The sequence below is a fragment of the Orcinus orca genome, chromosome 5, assembly GCF_937001465.1.
Source record: "Orcinus orca chromosome 5, mOrcOrc1.1, whole genome shotgun sequence".
Lineage (NCBI taxonomy): Eukaryota > Metazoa > Chordata > Mammalia > Artiodactyla > Delphinidae > Orcinus > Orcinus orca.
Genome location: NC_064563.1, coordinates 68596858 through 68610915, shown reverse-complemented (window position 1 = coordinate 68610915; position 14058 = coordinate 68596858). Strand labels below are relative to the sequence as shown.

At 43.3% G+C, this 14058-nt stretch overlaps 1 protein-coding gene across 1 annotated transcript; it reads right to left on the bottom strand.

The window, feature by feature from the left end:
• Nucleotides 1-2609: 2609 nt before the first annotated feature.
• On the bottom strand, nt 2610-13765 carry HRG (histidine rich glycoprotein). The gene is given in 10 exon segments (XM_049709847.1): nt 2610-2740; nt 4901-5122; nt 5125-5602; nt 6738-6839; nt 8712-8792; nt 9791-9957; nt 11329-11419; nt 12183-12206; nt 12208-12282; nt 13658-13765. Coding segments are annotated over 10 exon segments (1479 nt in total).
• Nucleotides 13766-14058: the final 293 nt, after the last annotated feature.

Here is a 14058-nt window from a genome sequence, read left to right as displayed (position 1 = left end):
TATGAAGGTCACGGCTTGTGGCAACAATGCAACTGTAGATACAATGTGCAGACACCTTTCAATTAAATTGCTCTGCATGTTAACTTCTCTAGCTACAGAGAAGCAAGCTGCCAGCAATCATATTGCGTGCCTGGGGAGCCCATTCACAGTGACGTAGTAAGTGCTGGCGGTCCTACACCAGGATATTGGTGCAACTAAAAATAAAATATGGACATCCTTTCTGGTCTGTGTTCAAGCCAGCCTCTCTCCACTCACTTGCATTAGTTCTAGAAAGGAAAATGCTCCCCAGGGTGGAGGAGAGAGAGGAGAAGCATAAGAAGAGACGGGTTGGGTGAAGCCCTGCATCCCCAGGCCTTGCTTCTGGCTTGGTGTCTTTCACTACCAAGCCTCCACCACCTGTCTGAGAAAGATGGACCGTTCGGGGAGAGGTGGTCTAAGACAAGGGCTAGCCCCTAGCAGAAGTTTGCCCTCAAGTCTTGTCCCCTCCCTCACAAAAAAGGTGTTTGACTTCTTTGTTGTTGATAGGGTCTCTAGCTTGGCAATTCGGTCTCCCTGAGAGCCCTTGGAAAAGAGGGGTCAATGTGGGCTGAATGGCGGCCTTGTAGTGGAGTGGCAGGAACATTTCACTTGACAGTAATCCAACCTTGATTCCAATCTAGTTCTGCTCCTTAATTGCTCTGTGTTCCTGAGCAAGCCAGGGTCATATAACCTTTCTGAGCTTCAGTTTCCTCCTCTGTTAAACGTAGAATAGTATCTTCATGTTTTTTTTTTTTTTTTTTTTGAGGCGTGAATGAATTAAGATATGTACAGGGCCTGGTAATTAGTTCTTATAAATTATAAACACATTTAGAGTGGGATGGTTAAGAATCCCTGATTTACTGAAGTGGTTTCAGGTACATGGTGATAGCAGAAGGTAGATTCCAGTATGTGTGTGTATTGAGGCGGGGTCGGGGGTGGTGTAGGAAAAAAAAAAGCTAGAGGTGAAAGAGACTTAGGTAAGTTCTTAGGCTGGGAAGAAGGAGAGATGTGCAAAGATGGAGATGCTGAAGCTGGGAGAGTGAGCTGAAGCTGGGAGAGTGAGTGGCTGAAGGTGCACGGTCCAGGAGGACTCGGAAAGGAATACAAGGCTGATCGTGGTGATGTTTCAAGTGAAGACTCAAAAACCGGACTTGGAGGAAGGTGCTCAACAGACACAAACGTTCAGTTATGAGATAAATAAGCACTAGGGCTATAATGCACATCATGGTGACTATATAGCTGACACTGCTGTGTGATATATAGGAAAGTCATTAAGAGTAGATCCTAAGGGTTCTCGTCGCAAGAAGAATTTTTTTCTTTTTTTTTTAATTGTATCTATATGAGATGATGGATGTTAACTAAACCTACTGTGATCATCATTTCACATTTATGTATATCAAAGCATCATGCAGAACACAAACTTACACAGTGATGTATGTCAATTATTTCTCAATAAAACTGACAAAAAATTTAAAAACACAGGACTTGGCAGTGTATACAGGAAATATAATAAGTAGCAAAGAATGTGACTTTGGAGGAGGCTGATCTGGGTTGTAATCCCAGACCCACAATTTACTGACTGTAAGATCCTAAGAAAGGAATTAAACGTCTTTGGGCCTCATCTTTCTTCTCTAAATAATAGTAATGGTGGCAACCCATTTTTCTTTCCTCCTTGGAATGCAGCTAGACTTCATTTCCTGGAGCCACAGTGTTGATACTCTAAGTATTCAATAACTAATATGACGAAAGCACTGACCAATCAGACCAGATACAACAACCAGTCAGAAGAGTCACCAGCCATAGACAACTAGGGTGGCACCTGCTGAACGCCAGCCCTGCAGAATCACATTCCTCCATGAAGGCATGGACACAGGGAGTGGAAAAAGGTGAAATCCAGGAAGACCAAAAAAACACATAGCTTAATAACCCACAGAAGCATTTGAGCAGTGTTTTATAATTTTTATTAAGTCCTTTCACAAATATTGCTTGAGTTATTAAAACTACTTCCTGGGAAACATAGGATTGAATGCTCTCAATTCATTTAATTAAATGCATTCATAATACGCAAATAGTTGCTACAGGTGAATAATGGGGTAAGAAAGGATTCCTACTTACTTTAGGGACCTTACATTGTTCTAGAGGTTTAGACAATATACCACTGATTGCTCCTTTTCTAGATTTTTGTTGTTGTTGTCATATGATAGCTAAAAAGTATTCGAATGCTTCTTTAATGTTTGTTATAATTAGTAAATTGTGGGACTTGGATTAGAACTCAGATCAGTGTCCTTCAAAGTCACTCTTTCCTATCAGTTATACACCTGTATACAGTGCCAAGTCCAGTTGTAACTGAACAGGACCCTTTGGGGCCTTCCCAGGACCAGACCCCCACCGCATGTCCTCTGCCTGCCTCTTGTTTGTAAAAAGGTTTTAGTCTCCTAGACCTTCCCTGAGTTCCAAAGACAGATTCGAACAGTTACTAACTAGGGAAGTGAGGGAATGCAGAGGAAGAAAAATCAAGTCCAACATAATCTTAGCCATGGCTGTTAGTTTAAACTAATGCCTTGATTTATGACCCCAAACTGTCCTGTGGCTTAAACCAGCTGGCTCCAAGCGGGCTTAAAATTGATGACCCTGGGAGGGTCAATTAAGAATCGAAACTCCTGAACCATCACGAAGGCTCTAAGAAATAATAAAATGCCTCCACCATCGCTGTTGCTCTCTCCTAGAAAGAAGTTAAGGGATCACAAGACCACCATTGACTAATTTGCTTTGCAGGAACACATAGATCAATCACAATCACCAAGAACACATCGAGTCACAAGATGGCGCCAGGATGTCTGCAACCGAGGTCTTATCAGGAAGCGAAAATCACAAAGATCCCCTCCCCTTTACTTTTTTGCCTTTCAGAACCTTGTACCCCGGCCAGCCAGGAAGATAAATTTGAGAAAAGTCCCATCTTCCACGCTGGCGCCTCCTCAACTAATAAACCTTTCTCTGATCCAAACTCTGACATTTTTTTTTGGCTTCACAGTGCGTCAGGCACACAAACTTAGGTTCGAAAACACTGTTTTTGAGTTTTCACTTGAAACACCACTGTGATCGGCCGTGTATTCCTTTCCAACTCGTGGACCGTGCACCTTCAGCCATCCCCTCACTCTCTCAGCTTCAGCTTCTCCATCTTTGCGTATTTCTCCTTCTTCCCAGTCTAAGAGCTTAGTTGCTTTCACCCTTAGCTTTTTTTCCTACCCCACCCGCAGCCCTGCTGTTAGAATCTAACTTCTGCCAACACCATACACCTGAAACTGCTTCACTAAGTCAGGTAGAGAGAATCTAAAGTCTTAGTAGCCTGTGTCTATGCTTGAGACTTGTTTGGGAAGAAGGAGAAAGAAAGAGGATCCAAGTGTGAGAAAGGAGTCTTTTGAGCAAAAACGAATAAAGAGAAGTTATCTGAGACTAGAGTGTCCCTAGCCTGGGGAGAAGAGAAGAGAAGAACAGAGGACTTGTGAAGCAGAGGACACCTCTGTCCTGCTTTCTGGGGCTGTAGCTTGGAGGCAGCAAGATCTCAGGGAGAGACCAGCCATATGGTGTCTCTTGGCAGTCATGTCCATTAGCATCTTACGGAGACTCCTATATCCCAGTTTGGTACAGAAGAAGCAGATAAACGAGACCTAAAGAGAGATGTGAACAGGGTAGTAAGCATCCCTCAGCCGGGGGACCTGGTGGATTAGTGATGAAGAATCAGACCTCTGGGCTTCCCTGGTGGCGCAGTGGTTCAGAGTCCGCCTGCCGATGCAGGGGACACGGGTTCGTACCCCGGTCCGGGAAGATCCCACATGCCGCGGAGCGGCTGGGCCCATGAGCCATGGCCGCTGAGCCTGCGCGTCCGGAGCCTGTGCTCCGCAACGGGAGAGGCCACAACAGTGAGAGGCCTGCGTACCGCAAAAAAAAAAAAAAAAAAAGAATCAGACCTCCTTCTCATGCCCACCACCCAAACACCTTGGCACTATGAGAGTAAAACTCGGCACCACTTCGTGTGGGAAGTAGCAGGAACTCCAAGAAGGACTGAGGTTAAATTTCCCATTAGCTCAGTTAGGACATCAACCTGAAATCGAAATTAATTTGTTCCAAAAAACAAATGGGCTGGAAAAAACAAGTGGAAGAGAATTTGGGTCCCTTTTATAAGAATAATCCTTTAAGTGAGAATACATTCCTTCTTGGTAGGCCCAACCTCAGCATAAGTGCTAGTAGAGAAAAGACGCTAGAATTAAAGGAGTGAAGTTCAGGAAGAAAGAAATTCTGAGGATCAGAGATTTGCCTCAAGTGATGTAATAGGCAGTGATGGACTTAACTTCTAATCTGTAGTGCTTAGATCTTTCCTCTCCTTTCCAGTTGTCTCCCTCTTCTCATGCCATTTCCACCCCCACTCATATTTTTCCCGATGCTGAGTATGAATATAAGGTTAAAATAACTTGTCATTTTGCATTTGTTACTGGTCACATTTTATTTATGTTTCTAATCTAGGACATGATTCATTTTTCCCATAAGGAAATCAGATTTTACTTTTTTTTTATTATTACTTTTTTAAAAATTTATTTTTGGCTGTGTCGGGTCTTCGTTGCTGCATGCAGGCTTTCTCTAGTTGAGGCAAGCAGGGGCTTCTCATTGTGGTGGCTTCTCTTGTTGTGGAGCACGGCCTCTAGGCACGTGGGCTTCAGTAGTTGTGGCCTGTGCGCTAAGTAGTTGTGGTACACAGGCTTAGTTGCTCCATGGCATGTGGGATCTTCCCGGACCAGGGATCGAACCCGTGTCCCCTGCATTGGCAGGTAGATTCTTAACCACTGTGCCACCAGGGAAGTTTGGAAATCAGATTTTATTTTAGAACTGTATATGCAAAAAAACTTTGAGATTTGTAGAAACTCATTCTTGAATTCTCCTGGACATGATTCAGAGGCTGATTGGGGGAAGGCCTGAATCTCTGGCTGTAGGGGATTATTGTGGTTTGGCAATGAGAAGCTGGGAAAATTGGCTTCGGGAAGAGGGAGAACTTCACCTTTCTTTAGTGGAGGGAGTCAGTGAACATATTCAATTTGTCTCCAATGGAAGGTCCTTTACCTGGACCTCTTTCTTCTGAGTGCCTAGGTGGTGGGCCATGGCCTCGGCGATGGTGGTCTTGGGGACCTTGGCTATGGGGTGGTGGGTCACAGGGTCCATGGTCGTAGAAATCATGGCCATGGGGATGGTGGCCATGGGGATGGTGACTGTGAGGACGATGTGTGTGTGGATAGCACTCACCTGAACTATGATCATGAGGGGGCCCATGGGTCCCACTGGTGTCAAAATGAGGGTGATGGCATCTTGACCCTGGACGGGGCAATGGTAGAGGAACTCCTACTCAAAATGGTGGACTGTCTGAGTAATTTTTGTCTTCTAGAGGAGGTGGGCATCTAAAGTTATGTGACTCGTGGGGATTATGGTGATCTCTAGATCCATTGGGCTTAAATGGAGTCCTGCCAGCAGGAGAATGCTCACCAGGTTGGAGGGCATGGCCCAAACGATGCTTCACACCACTGATGTTTGTATGTTCCTGGTGAAGGACACAGAAGAGTGAATATCATCCTGTAACACAAAAGAAGTTAGATGTTTAATTTAATTTACACCAATGGTTTCCAGACTTTTGGATTTCACAACTAATTTTAAAAATAGGAGACCCAAAAAAATGGTTCCTCGAATTCTTATCTAGCCAACTTGGCATTTAAAATATGAACAAAACTATCATCTACCACCATTATTATTTCACAATAGGAATAATACTTTGATAACACGAGTCAGAAAGTTAATCTCAGAGTAAAGGATACTCCTTTTGATGGAATAAATGTTGTATTATGAAAACTTTCCTTATTATTATTCTTCTCATTTCAACATAATCTGGTGAAATTATATTATAAAATGATACTCATCTATAGATCAACCTTTGGGAAACTAGCGCTTTGTAATTTATATTCTCAAGAGTTGAGGCTTTATGGTACAAACATCTCCTACTCCTAAAGGATGAGCACTTACCTCTTTGCACTTGTGGAGCCATGTTCATGGTGACAAGCCTGCCCCCTCCATTTTGGGGGTGAGGGTTGGTACATGGACATTTGGATTATACTCAGGGTTTTTTTTTTGTTTTGTGTGTGTTTTTTTTGCTGATGTAAAAAATACTGTGAAGAATATCTTGGTATAGAACAAAACTTTCTGGGACATATGTAAAATATTGTTTTGAATCTTATTTCATGTACCTTTATATAGTAAATTTTAGGCTAATTCATTCTTCTTAGGTTCTATGCCTAATAATAAAAGCTAGGAATTATTAAGTGTCAGCACTGGAATCCTGACTACAAGGGCCACTTTCAAATTCATTAGAGGTTGATTGAATTGATCATGATTTTACTTTTCTGGCAAATCTTACCCTCAATTCTTGGGGAAAAATTCATACTTTTGGTGTCATATCAACAATTGTACTTTCCCAGGGGCCTATTTTCTCTATTTCTCCTCCCCCCCATCTCTCATCCATCATCTCTCTCTCTCCCTCTCCCTATTCTCTCTCTCTCTGTCTCTGTCTCTCTCTCTCACACACACAATATACACCAACAGCCATAAGAACAAAATACACTATATGTGTGAAAATATCACTTAGTTTGGCACTGCTCATGAGAAAGCCTACTTAAGCAACCCACCTTAAGATTGAAAACTTCACAGTTTATGACAATGTCTTTTGGGGTTTCCAAGTCAGAGTCTTCTACATCATAGGACAGATCTGCTCTGCAGAATCCAAAGATCTATAAAGAAGAGATAAACCTGTTAGTGTCTGTGTATGTGTATTTGAGTGTGTGTGTGCAGGTGGTATGAAGGTGCCCAGCTCTTGTTGTGAACTTCCAGACATTTGGGAAAGGAAAACAGGCTTTCGAAAAATCAGGGTAATATTATCAAATATCTCCATCAGCTATTTAACCATTTTTCCTAGTCAACACTTCAGGGAAAGTGTACGTTCTGAAGGGTTTCATTCCAAGTTGCAGTGGTTCCCTTCCATGAGTGGTCCCCCGCGCTGGGCTTCCCCATGGGCTGTAGGAGGAACTCTGCATCATTGATACCTTGCCTTTAGCCCAATCTTCTGCATGAAGACCTGAGTTGCCTGTGTCTAGAGAGAGTGAAGAGTGGTGCAGAAGAGGGATTTGCACAACCTAAACCGGGCCCTTGGAAGAAAATGTTGGGAAGAAGGGAGCCAGTATAAAAGTGGGTTTGCACAGACCCTGTCAAAGTGACTGTCTGCTGGCCCTACCCTAGGTACCGAGGCTACAACTGGTTGGCACCGCTATGCCCCAGAGGCCCCAATACCCAGCTGTCAACGTTAGACTAGGACAAGAAGAAAACTCTTTTTTTAGAAGAGACTGTTAAGCATTGAGGATCTGAGGACAGTTTTGGAGTCAAACAGACCTATGTTAATCTTGGCTTTGCCATTTACTGGTTGTGAGTTTAAGCAAGTTACATAAAATTTCTGGATTTGTCTTTAGAAAGTGAGCACAATGCTACCTTACCTATCCACACGTTGTGGGAAGGCTTAATTAAATGAGATAATATGCTGGAAAACACTTAGCACTGAGCTCCTCTTCTCCAGCTGCCATGTTTCTCTACTGGGTTTGCATTACCTACACCAAGATAGGGGTTTGTTGGGGATGGAAATGGAGGAGGTGGGGTGTCTTTCCTGGTAGCTATTAAGCAGGATTCTAGAACTGCTTGAGGTTGAAAAGTTGAACAGTGAGAGAAGGAACGAATGAATGCCTCCTTTCTTTCCGTCCTGGAGAATGTGTTATTAAACCTCAGAAAATTCCTGGACTTGAAATCAAAAGGCCACCATTAACATCCTGTGTCCTAACACTTTCTAGCTAAGTGCCCTTAGGCAAGTGTTTAAACTTCTAGACCATCTTGTTCCAGGCAAATGGAGGCAAACACTTGCTTCTCCTCAGAGGGCTTGTCACAGGGCTCCAATGAGGCAATAACATGGGTGCTTTGTAAACTGTAAGTCACCATACAAATGCTGAGTGTTATTAAGGAGATCTTCCTGCAGGTACCTGAGTATCAAAGTATAAGTGACTAGGGGAGCAATCTCATCGATTGAGCAACTGGAGGACTGGATTCTAACCTCAGCTCAGTTGTGAACATCAGGCAGGGAGGGAGACGCAAGAGGGAAGAGATATGGGAAGATATGTATATGTATAACGGATTCACTTTGTTATAAAGCAGAAACTAACACACCTCCCTCTGTTGAGCCTCAGTTACCTCCTCGTTTATCAAATGGGGTCACTGAGTGGAGTAAACGAGGTGAAGTGAGTGAAAGCACTCTTGGGTGTCAGTTCTTAATACAAGCAAGTTATTAGTTTTAGCTAAGTCTTTAATCCTAATGGGTAAAGAACCTGGTGTTGAGGTATATAGCATATATAATTCTATAATATACATGATACTCTCATGATTCACTTAACTTCTCTGTGCCTCAGTTTCCCCATCTGTAAATCGGGAATAAAAATAGTACCTCCTTCATAGGGTGGTGGTGGGTTAATAAGGTCACATACGTAAAGCACTTAGAAAGTTGCCTGGCCCATAGTAAGTGGTCTCTAAATGTTACCTAGTATTTCACAGAGGCTGATTATACTCACGTGAGAGTGCCTGGGAAAGTGGTGACTGGAGCAGTTCCTCACAGAGAAGTCCAGGTAGTAATTGGTTCTTTCCCCTCCTCTCTAGAACAAGTTGAATCCAAGCAGTTTCGGGACGTAAAAAGTAAAAAAGGCAGTGGATACCTACGATCCAATATTCAATATAGCACTATGAGGATTCAAAAGCCCCAATATGTGCCATTTTTCTGATGGTCTCTGCCTGTAAAATATTTATCACATAAGTGATACGGTGAATACTATTTCATTGAAACGTTCAACTAACACAGACGTACTCAAGCACAGTGTGAAAAATCACCCTTCCTGCACCCCAGCCTCCCTTTCTCAGAGGTTCCATTATCATCCACTTGATGAGTTTTTCCTTCAAGCCTTTTCCTAAATATGTTGCACATATACACATATATCTAATTATTTAACATAAATAGGATCATATTCTAAGTATTGTTCTGTAACCTGTTTTTTCCATTAGCAATGTATCTTGAAACACTTTCCAGGGCATATACATCCAAAACGTTGTTTTTAGTAATTACGTTGTATTCATTCTATTGCTTGGATTCACCGTAATCTATTTAACTTCGCATTTTCAAAATGCACAACAGACATCAACTAGCTGCTCGACAAGACCCCTCTGGGTGGGAAGCACTTAGGTCCCTGGACTGGGAGGCAGAACTGCCCCACTCGAGCCACGCCACTGGGTGTGGTGAGATAGGCACTCTGAGCCTCGGTCTTCCATTGTAATAGAAGGAGGTTAGGACCTGATGATTTTAATGACTCGCATCATCTTATTATGCTCTTTCTTCTGTCTTTCCCTCTTCCTTGTTTGGGTTTTCCCTTTTCTCTGTTAGATATTCAGATACACACACCCCAACTCCAAAGTCTAAAGAACTGAAGGAGGGCAGTTCTATGGTATCTGCTGCCTCTCTGCTGAGGCTGCAACAGAAGTCTCAAGGTAAAAGGCAGCTGGCCGAGCGAGGCCAGCGGAGAGGAACAGTGCTGCTGAGTTTGCACCTGCCAGGGTGGAGCCTGGGCCCTCAAACTCTAGCTAAACGTTAGTGGTGATTCACAACTCTTGCAACCCTCTTCACTTTGTCCACTCTGAAAGAAGCAAAGTCACCATTCTCCTTTTTGTACTTCTCCAGGGCTTTGTCAGCTTGTTTTCTGTAGAGCTCTGTATCCGCAAAGAAATTTGAGAGTACTGGGCTGTCTTTAGTATTGACCAGTGCCGAAGAGACTAGAGAAAGCAGTTGGCAGCTTTGTGGTTACTGGGTTACAATGTCAATGCTAGGACTTAACACATATAAGCATGGCAGCAAGAATAACAATAGCTTCCAATTTATAGATGGACAAATTGAGGGTTGGGGAGGCTAAGTAACTTGTCTAAGATCAAATCAGCCAATCAGCAGCCACGTCTCTTAAACCCAGATCCTTCCGATGCTCAAGTCTCTGTTGTGACCCTTATTCACGATGCCCCCACCCCCATCACTCATAAAACGCTAATATATATATTTTGCGGTACGCGGGCCTCTCACTGTTGTGGCCTCTCCCGTTGCGGAGCACAGGCTCCGGACGCACAGGCTCAGCGGCCATGGCTCACGGGCCCAGACGCTCCGCGGCATGTGGGATCTTCCCGGACCAGGGCACGAACCCGTGTTCCCTGCATAGGCAGGCGGACTCTCAACCACTGCGCCACCAGCGAAGCCCTAGAACGCTAATATTTTAATGACCTCTTCCTGTCTCTGCCAACGAGAGAGAGGCATCGTTAACAGAGAGAGGAGAAGGTACAGCTCAATCTTTCTTTAAGGCAACCTCCTGAGGGAGTTGCTTGACTGTTGAATTTTTATGTGTTGAAACATGTTAAGATTAATTATTTTAAAAGAAGTTCTGTGATAATTCTTTTTGAAAAAGTGAATTAAAAGAGCATGGAATTTAGAGTCAACACCGGTGGTAAAGGGTCCTGACTTTGCCACACTTTGGCTGTGTTCCCCGGGCAGGTCATTGAATCTCTTTGAGGCTCAGTTATTTTATCTCTAAAATAGAAAGGATCATAATCTTTACTTCATAGTCTTGTTGTGAGATTAAAGGAGATAATATATCCTTTGTATGACTGCTTTGTGAACATACATAACTTTCAGATGTTGATGGCAATACTCGAGTGCTAAGTACTTTGCAAAGTGTACTACACAGACAATTTTATTTAATTCTGAGAAGGAACCAAAGGGATAATATTATTGTTATCCTCATTTTACAAAGGAGGAAAGCTTGAAGTGGTTAAGTAACTTGCCCTCAAGACCACACAACTGGTAAGTGATAAGGCTGGGATTTAAACTCAAACAAATCTGACCCCAGAGCTTATGTTCTCTATGATGATTCTATACAGCCTCTTGTAAATTTCTATTTTTATATGTTGAATTTATTTAAAAGAAGGTGTGCCAGTAATAGGAAAACCCCTCTCTCTTCTCTTCTCAGGAGAGCAAGTAATAATACGTCCACAAGGGCAGGAACCATTTCTGATGTGTACTTCATAGTCTTATATGATGATACCACTGTAAGACTGAATTTTGTATTAATTAGAATTAATTAGCATTTTAACAGATGATCATACCAGAACTTGTGGTGCAGTTAAAGTCATTCACTCTAAGATTCTGAGACCCATCCAAAAGTGTTATAGCTATTACCTTACATTGTCCAATCACCTGCAAGAAAGAGGGGTTTATATTATTGTCTACTGCTTTCCTCAGGTTGACACGAGGGAACAAAAAAGTGAGGCAACATACTCCTACTAACCATTTGAAATTTGTCTGTGCTTTCTCTCACCAAACCCTCTCTCAAAAACCTGTATTTTCTTAGCATATTTCTGTGATCTGGATGCTATAAGCATCCAAAACCCTCATGAGAACCACGGAGAAACTGTTGAAACAGATCATGGCCATACCCCAAATATTTGGAAGGGAAAAAAATGCTAAAACCCCTGGGCATGTAAACATCTTATTTTCTGGAGTTGAAATCTTATATCTGTGCTCTTTCATCTTTGTGTCCTCCTCCTGTGGCAGGGAGCCTGGGCTCTGAGTACCCGCGTGCAACGTGCAGAACAAGACCCTATTCCTCATGGTGACTGCAACTAATCCCTTTGGCCATTTCTGTTAGTGGGACCAGTATTCATAGGACACGGTTACAAGTTCATAGGTTCTTAGACGTTAGGTGATTTGCTCAAGGCCTTACAGCTGGTCATGCTATCACATGGGACCACAAGCCCCACTGACTTTTCTTGAACTGGGTTCCAGGGTGTAGCTCTCAAGAAAATATTACTCAAGGTCAACACAGTCTTCATGAGCCAAGAGGCAGAAGCTGCTCTTACTCTTTTACAGTGTTAGCCCAGGTATGCAGCCACCCTGGGCAAGCACAATAGACAGAAGTCAAGAACGCTAAGAGGAGAGGAATGGAACCGTGTTTACTTACGATTTCAGATGGACGAATAGAAACAGCTTGGCTCACCGTCAGCCCAGTGTTTCCTGGATAGGACTGAACAGTCAGATTCTTTCACATCCAAGACTAAATACTAGACAGCTGTGGATCCCTGGGGAATACCAAGAAAGCAGTGGGTGGGTAGCATGTGGGAGCCCAGAGTTTTCTTCAAAAAAACCCCAATCTTTTTATTTCCTAAATAGAATTCCTGCTCCTCTCCAAGTCATTGCAGATGTCCTACCTTTGCGTCATTTGATCTATTTATTTAATAAAACGCTTCAGAGAGTTACTTCTGAATGCTCTTTTTAACTGGTCACAATGTTGCTTCTGCCCTTGAACTTTCAAAAGCAATCACTAAAAAGCAGTGTTGGTTTGGATGGAGGTGTTGAAGGTACAAGCCTAGAATATAAGTGCTGACAGTCACATCACGGCCTCCAATCTGTATATGCAGTCGTGTCCTCTCATCCAGCTCTATTCCTGAACTTGGATTTCTTGTCTTTTTTTGAAAATATAGATTGACTTTTTTCCCTTTTGGCTGCACTGCGTGGCTTGCAGGATCCTAGTTCCCTGACCAGGGAATCAAACCTGTGTCCCCGGCAGTGGAAGCACAGAGTCTTAACCACTGGACCGCCAGGGAAGTCTCAGATTTCTTGTCTTGATTTCAACTTGCCCAAAGCTAAATTCAGTCTCTTCTCTTACAAACCAGCTCCCTCTCTCAACTTCTTTTGTCTGGTCAGTGGCACCATTAATCATTTATTGCCTTAGTCTTTGTCTTAAAGAATGTCCTGTCCTCAAGGCTTGAATGGTCTTTCTTTGAAACATCTCATGTCTTTTCTTTACTCTCATTGCCCTAATTCCCACTGCCTGGGGCTGCTCCTCATGTCGTCATTCCTGAACCAGCTCCTAGTTGTGTCCCTGCTCCGGCCCCTATCTTCCCAGGTACAGGGAGATCCGCCCCCCCACCCCCACCCCTTCCCCACTGCCACTCAGAGGTCGCACTGTGCTGATTCATCCTGTGTCCTATGATTCATCCTGTGTCCTACACATGTGGCAGAGAGCCTGGAAGGGGGTGACTGGTCATCAGATTGCTAGTGGAATCCTAAATCCCTCCACTCTCGTTCTCTGTAACCTTTAGGGCCTTGGTTTCTAACACTGTAACAAGTATAAATATCTCTGCTTGTCCTCTTTGGTGCCCCATGGTCTCGCCTCCCTGATTTCAGTGGTTCCACCAAAGGGTAGGTTATTTCTGGGGTGGTGGTGGAGAAGCAGGACTCCTTCCATAATCTCTATCAAGCCCTCAAATGCACTCCGAATAAACATATAACCTAAATGAAAACAGTAGGCTTGCTTTCTTCAAGCCTACGGTCTCTCTTCCAAGGTGATGACTGCTCCAAAGCCCACAGAGAACTGCTGGAACCCCTCTGCTTTTGCTCCGCTTCTCCCTAACACCTTCCTTCCTGATTCCCTACCCACATAGAGGTGGTATGGCTGGCATTCTCCTGGAAGGCCATTACACAAGCCACCATCCTATTCAAATCCTCCTCACCCTTCAGGACGCAAAGGAAGCCTTCTCCCATCCCATCGAAATAGTCCTTTTATGAGATCACTCCTGCATCTATACCACTCACTTGGTCACTTGAATATACCCCATCTTATGCAGTTCACATATGTGTGCATGTGAGCTGATTATTATTTCTTTGAGAGCAAGTCCCACAGTTTATTCTAATCTTTCTCTTACAGTACTGAGCCTTTGACTGGGCTCTGCATAAGTGTTTACAAGTACTTACAGGCTGTTTCATAGTTAAGGACATACTAGTAACAAACATTCATCTGAAGGAAAAAAGAACAGTCACAGCAGCCCACAGATGAA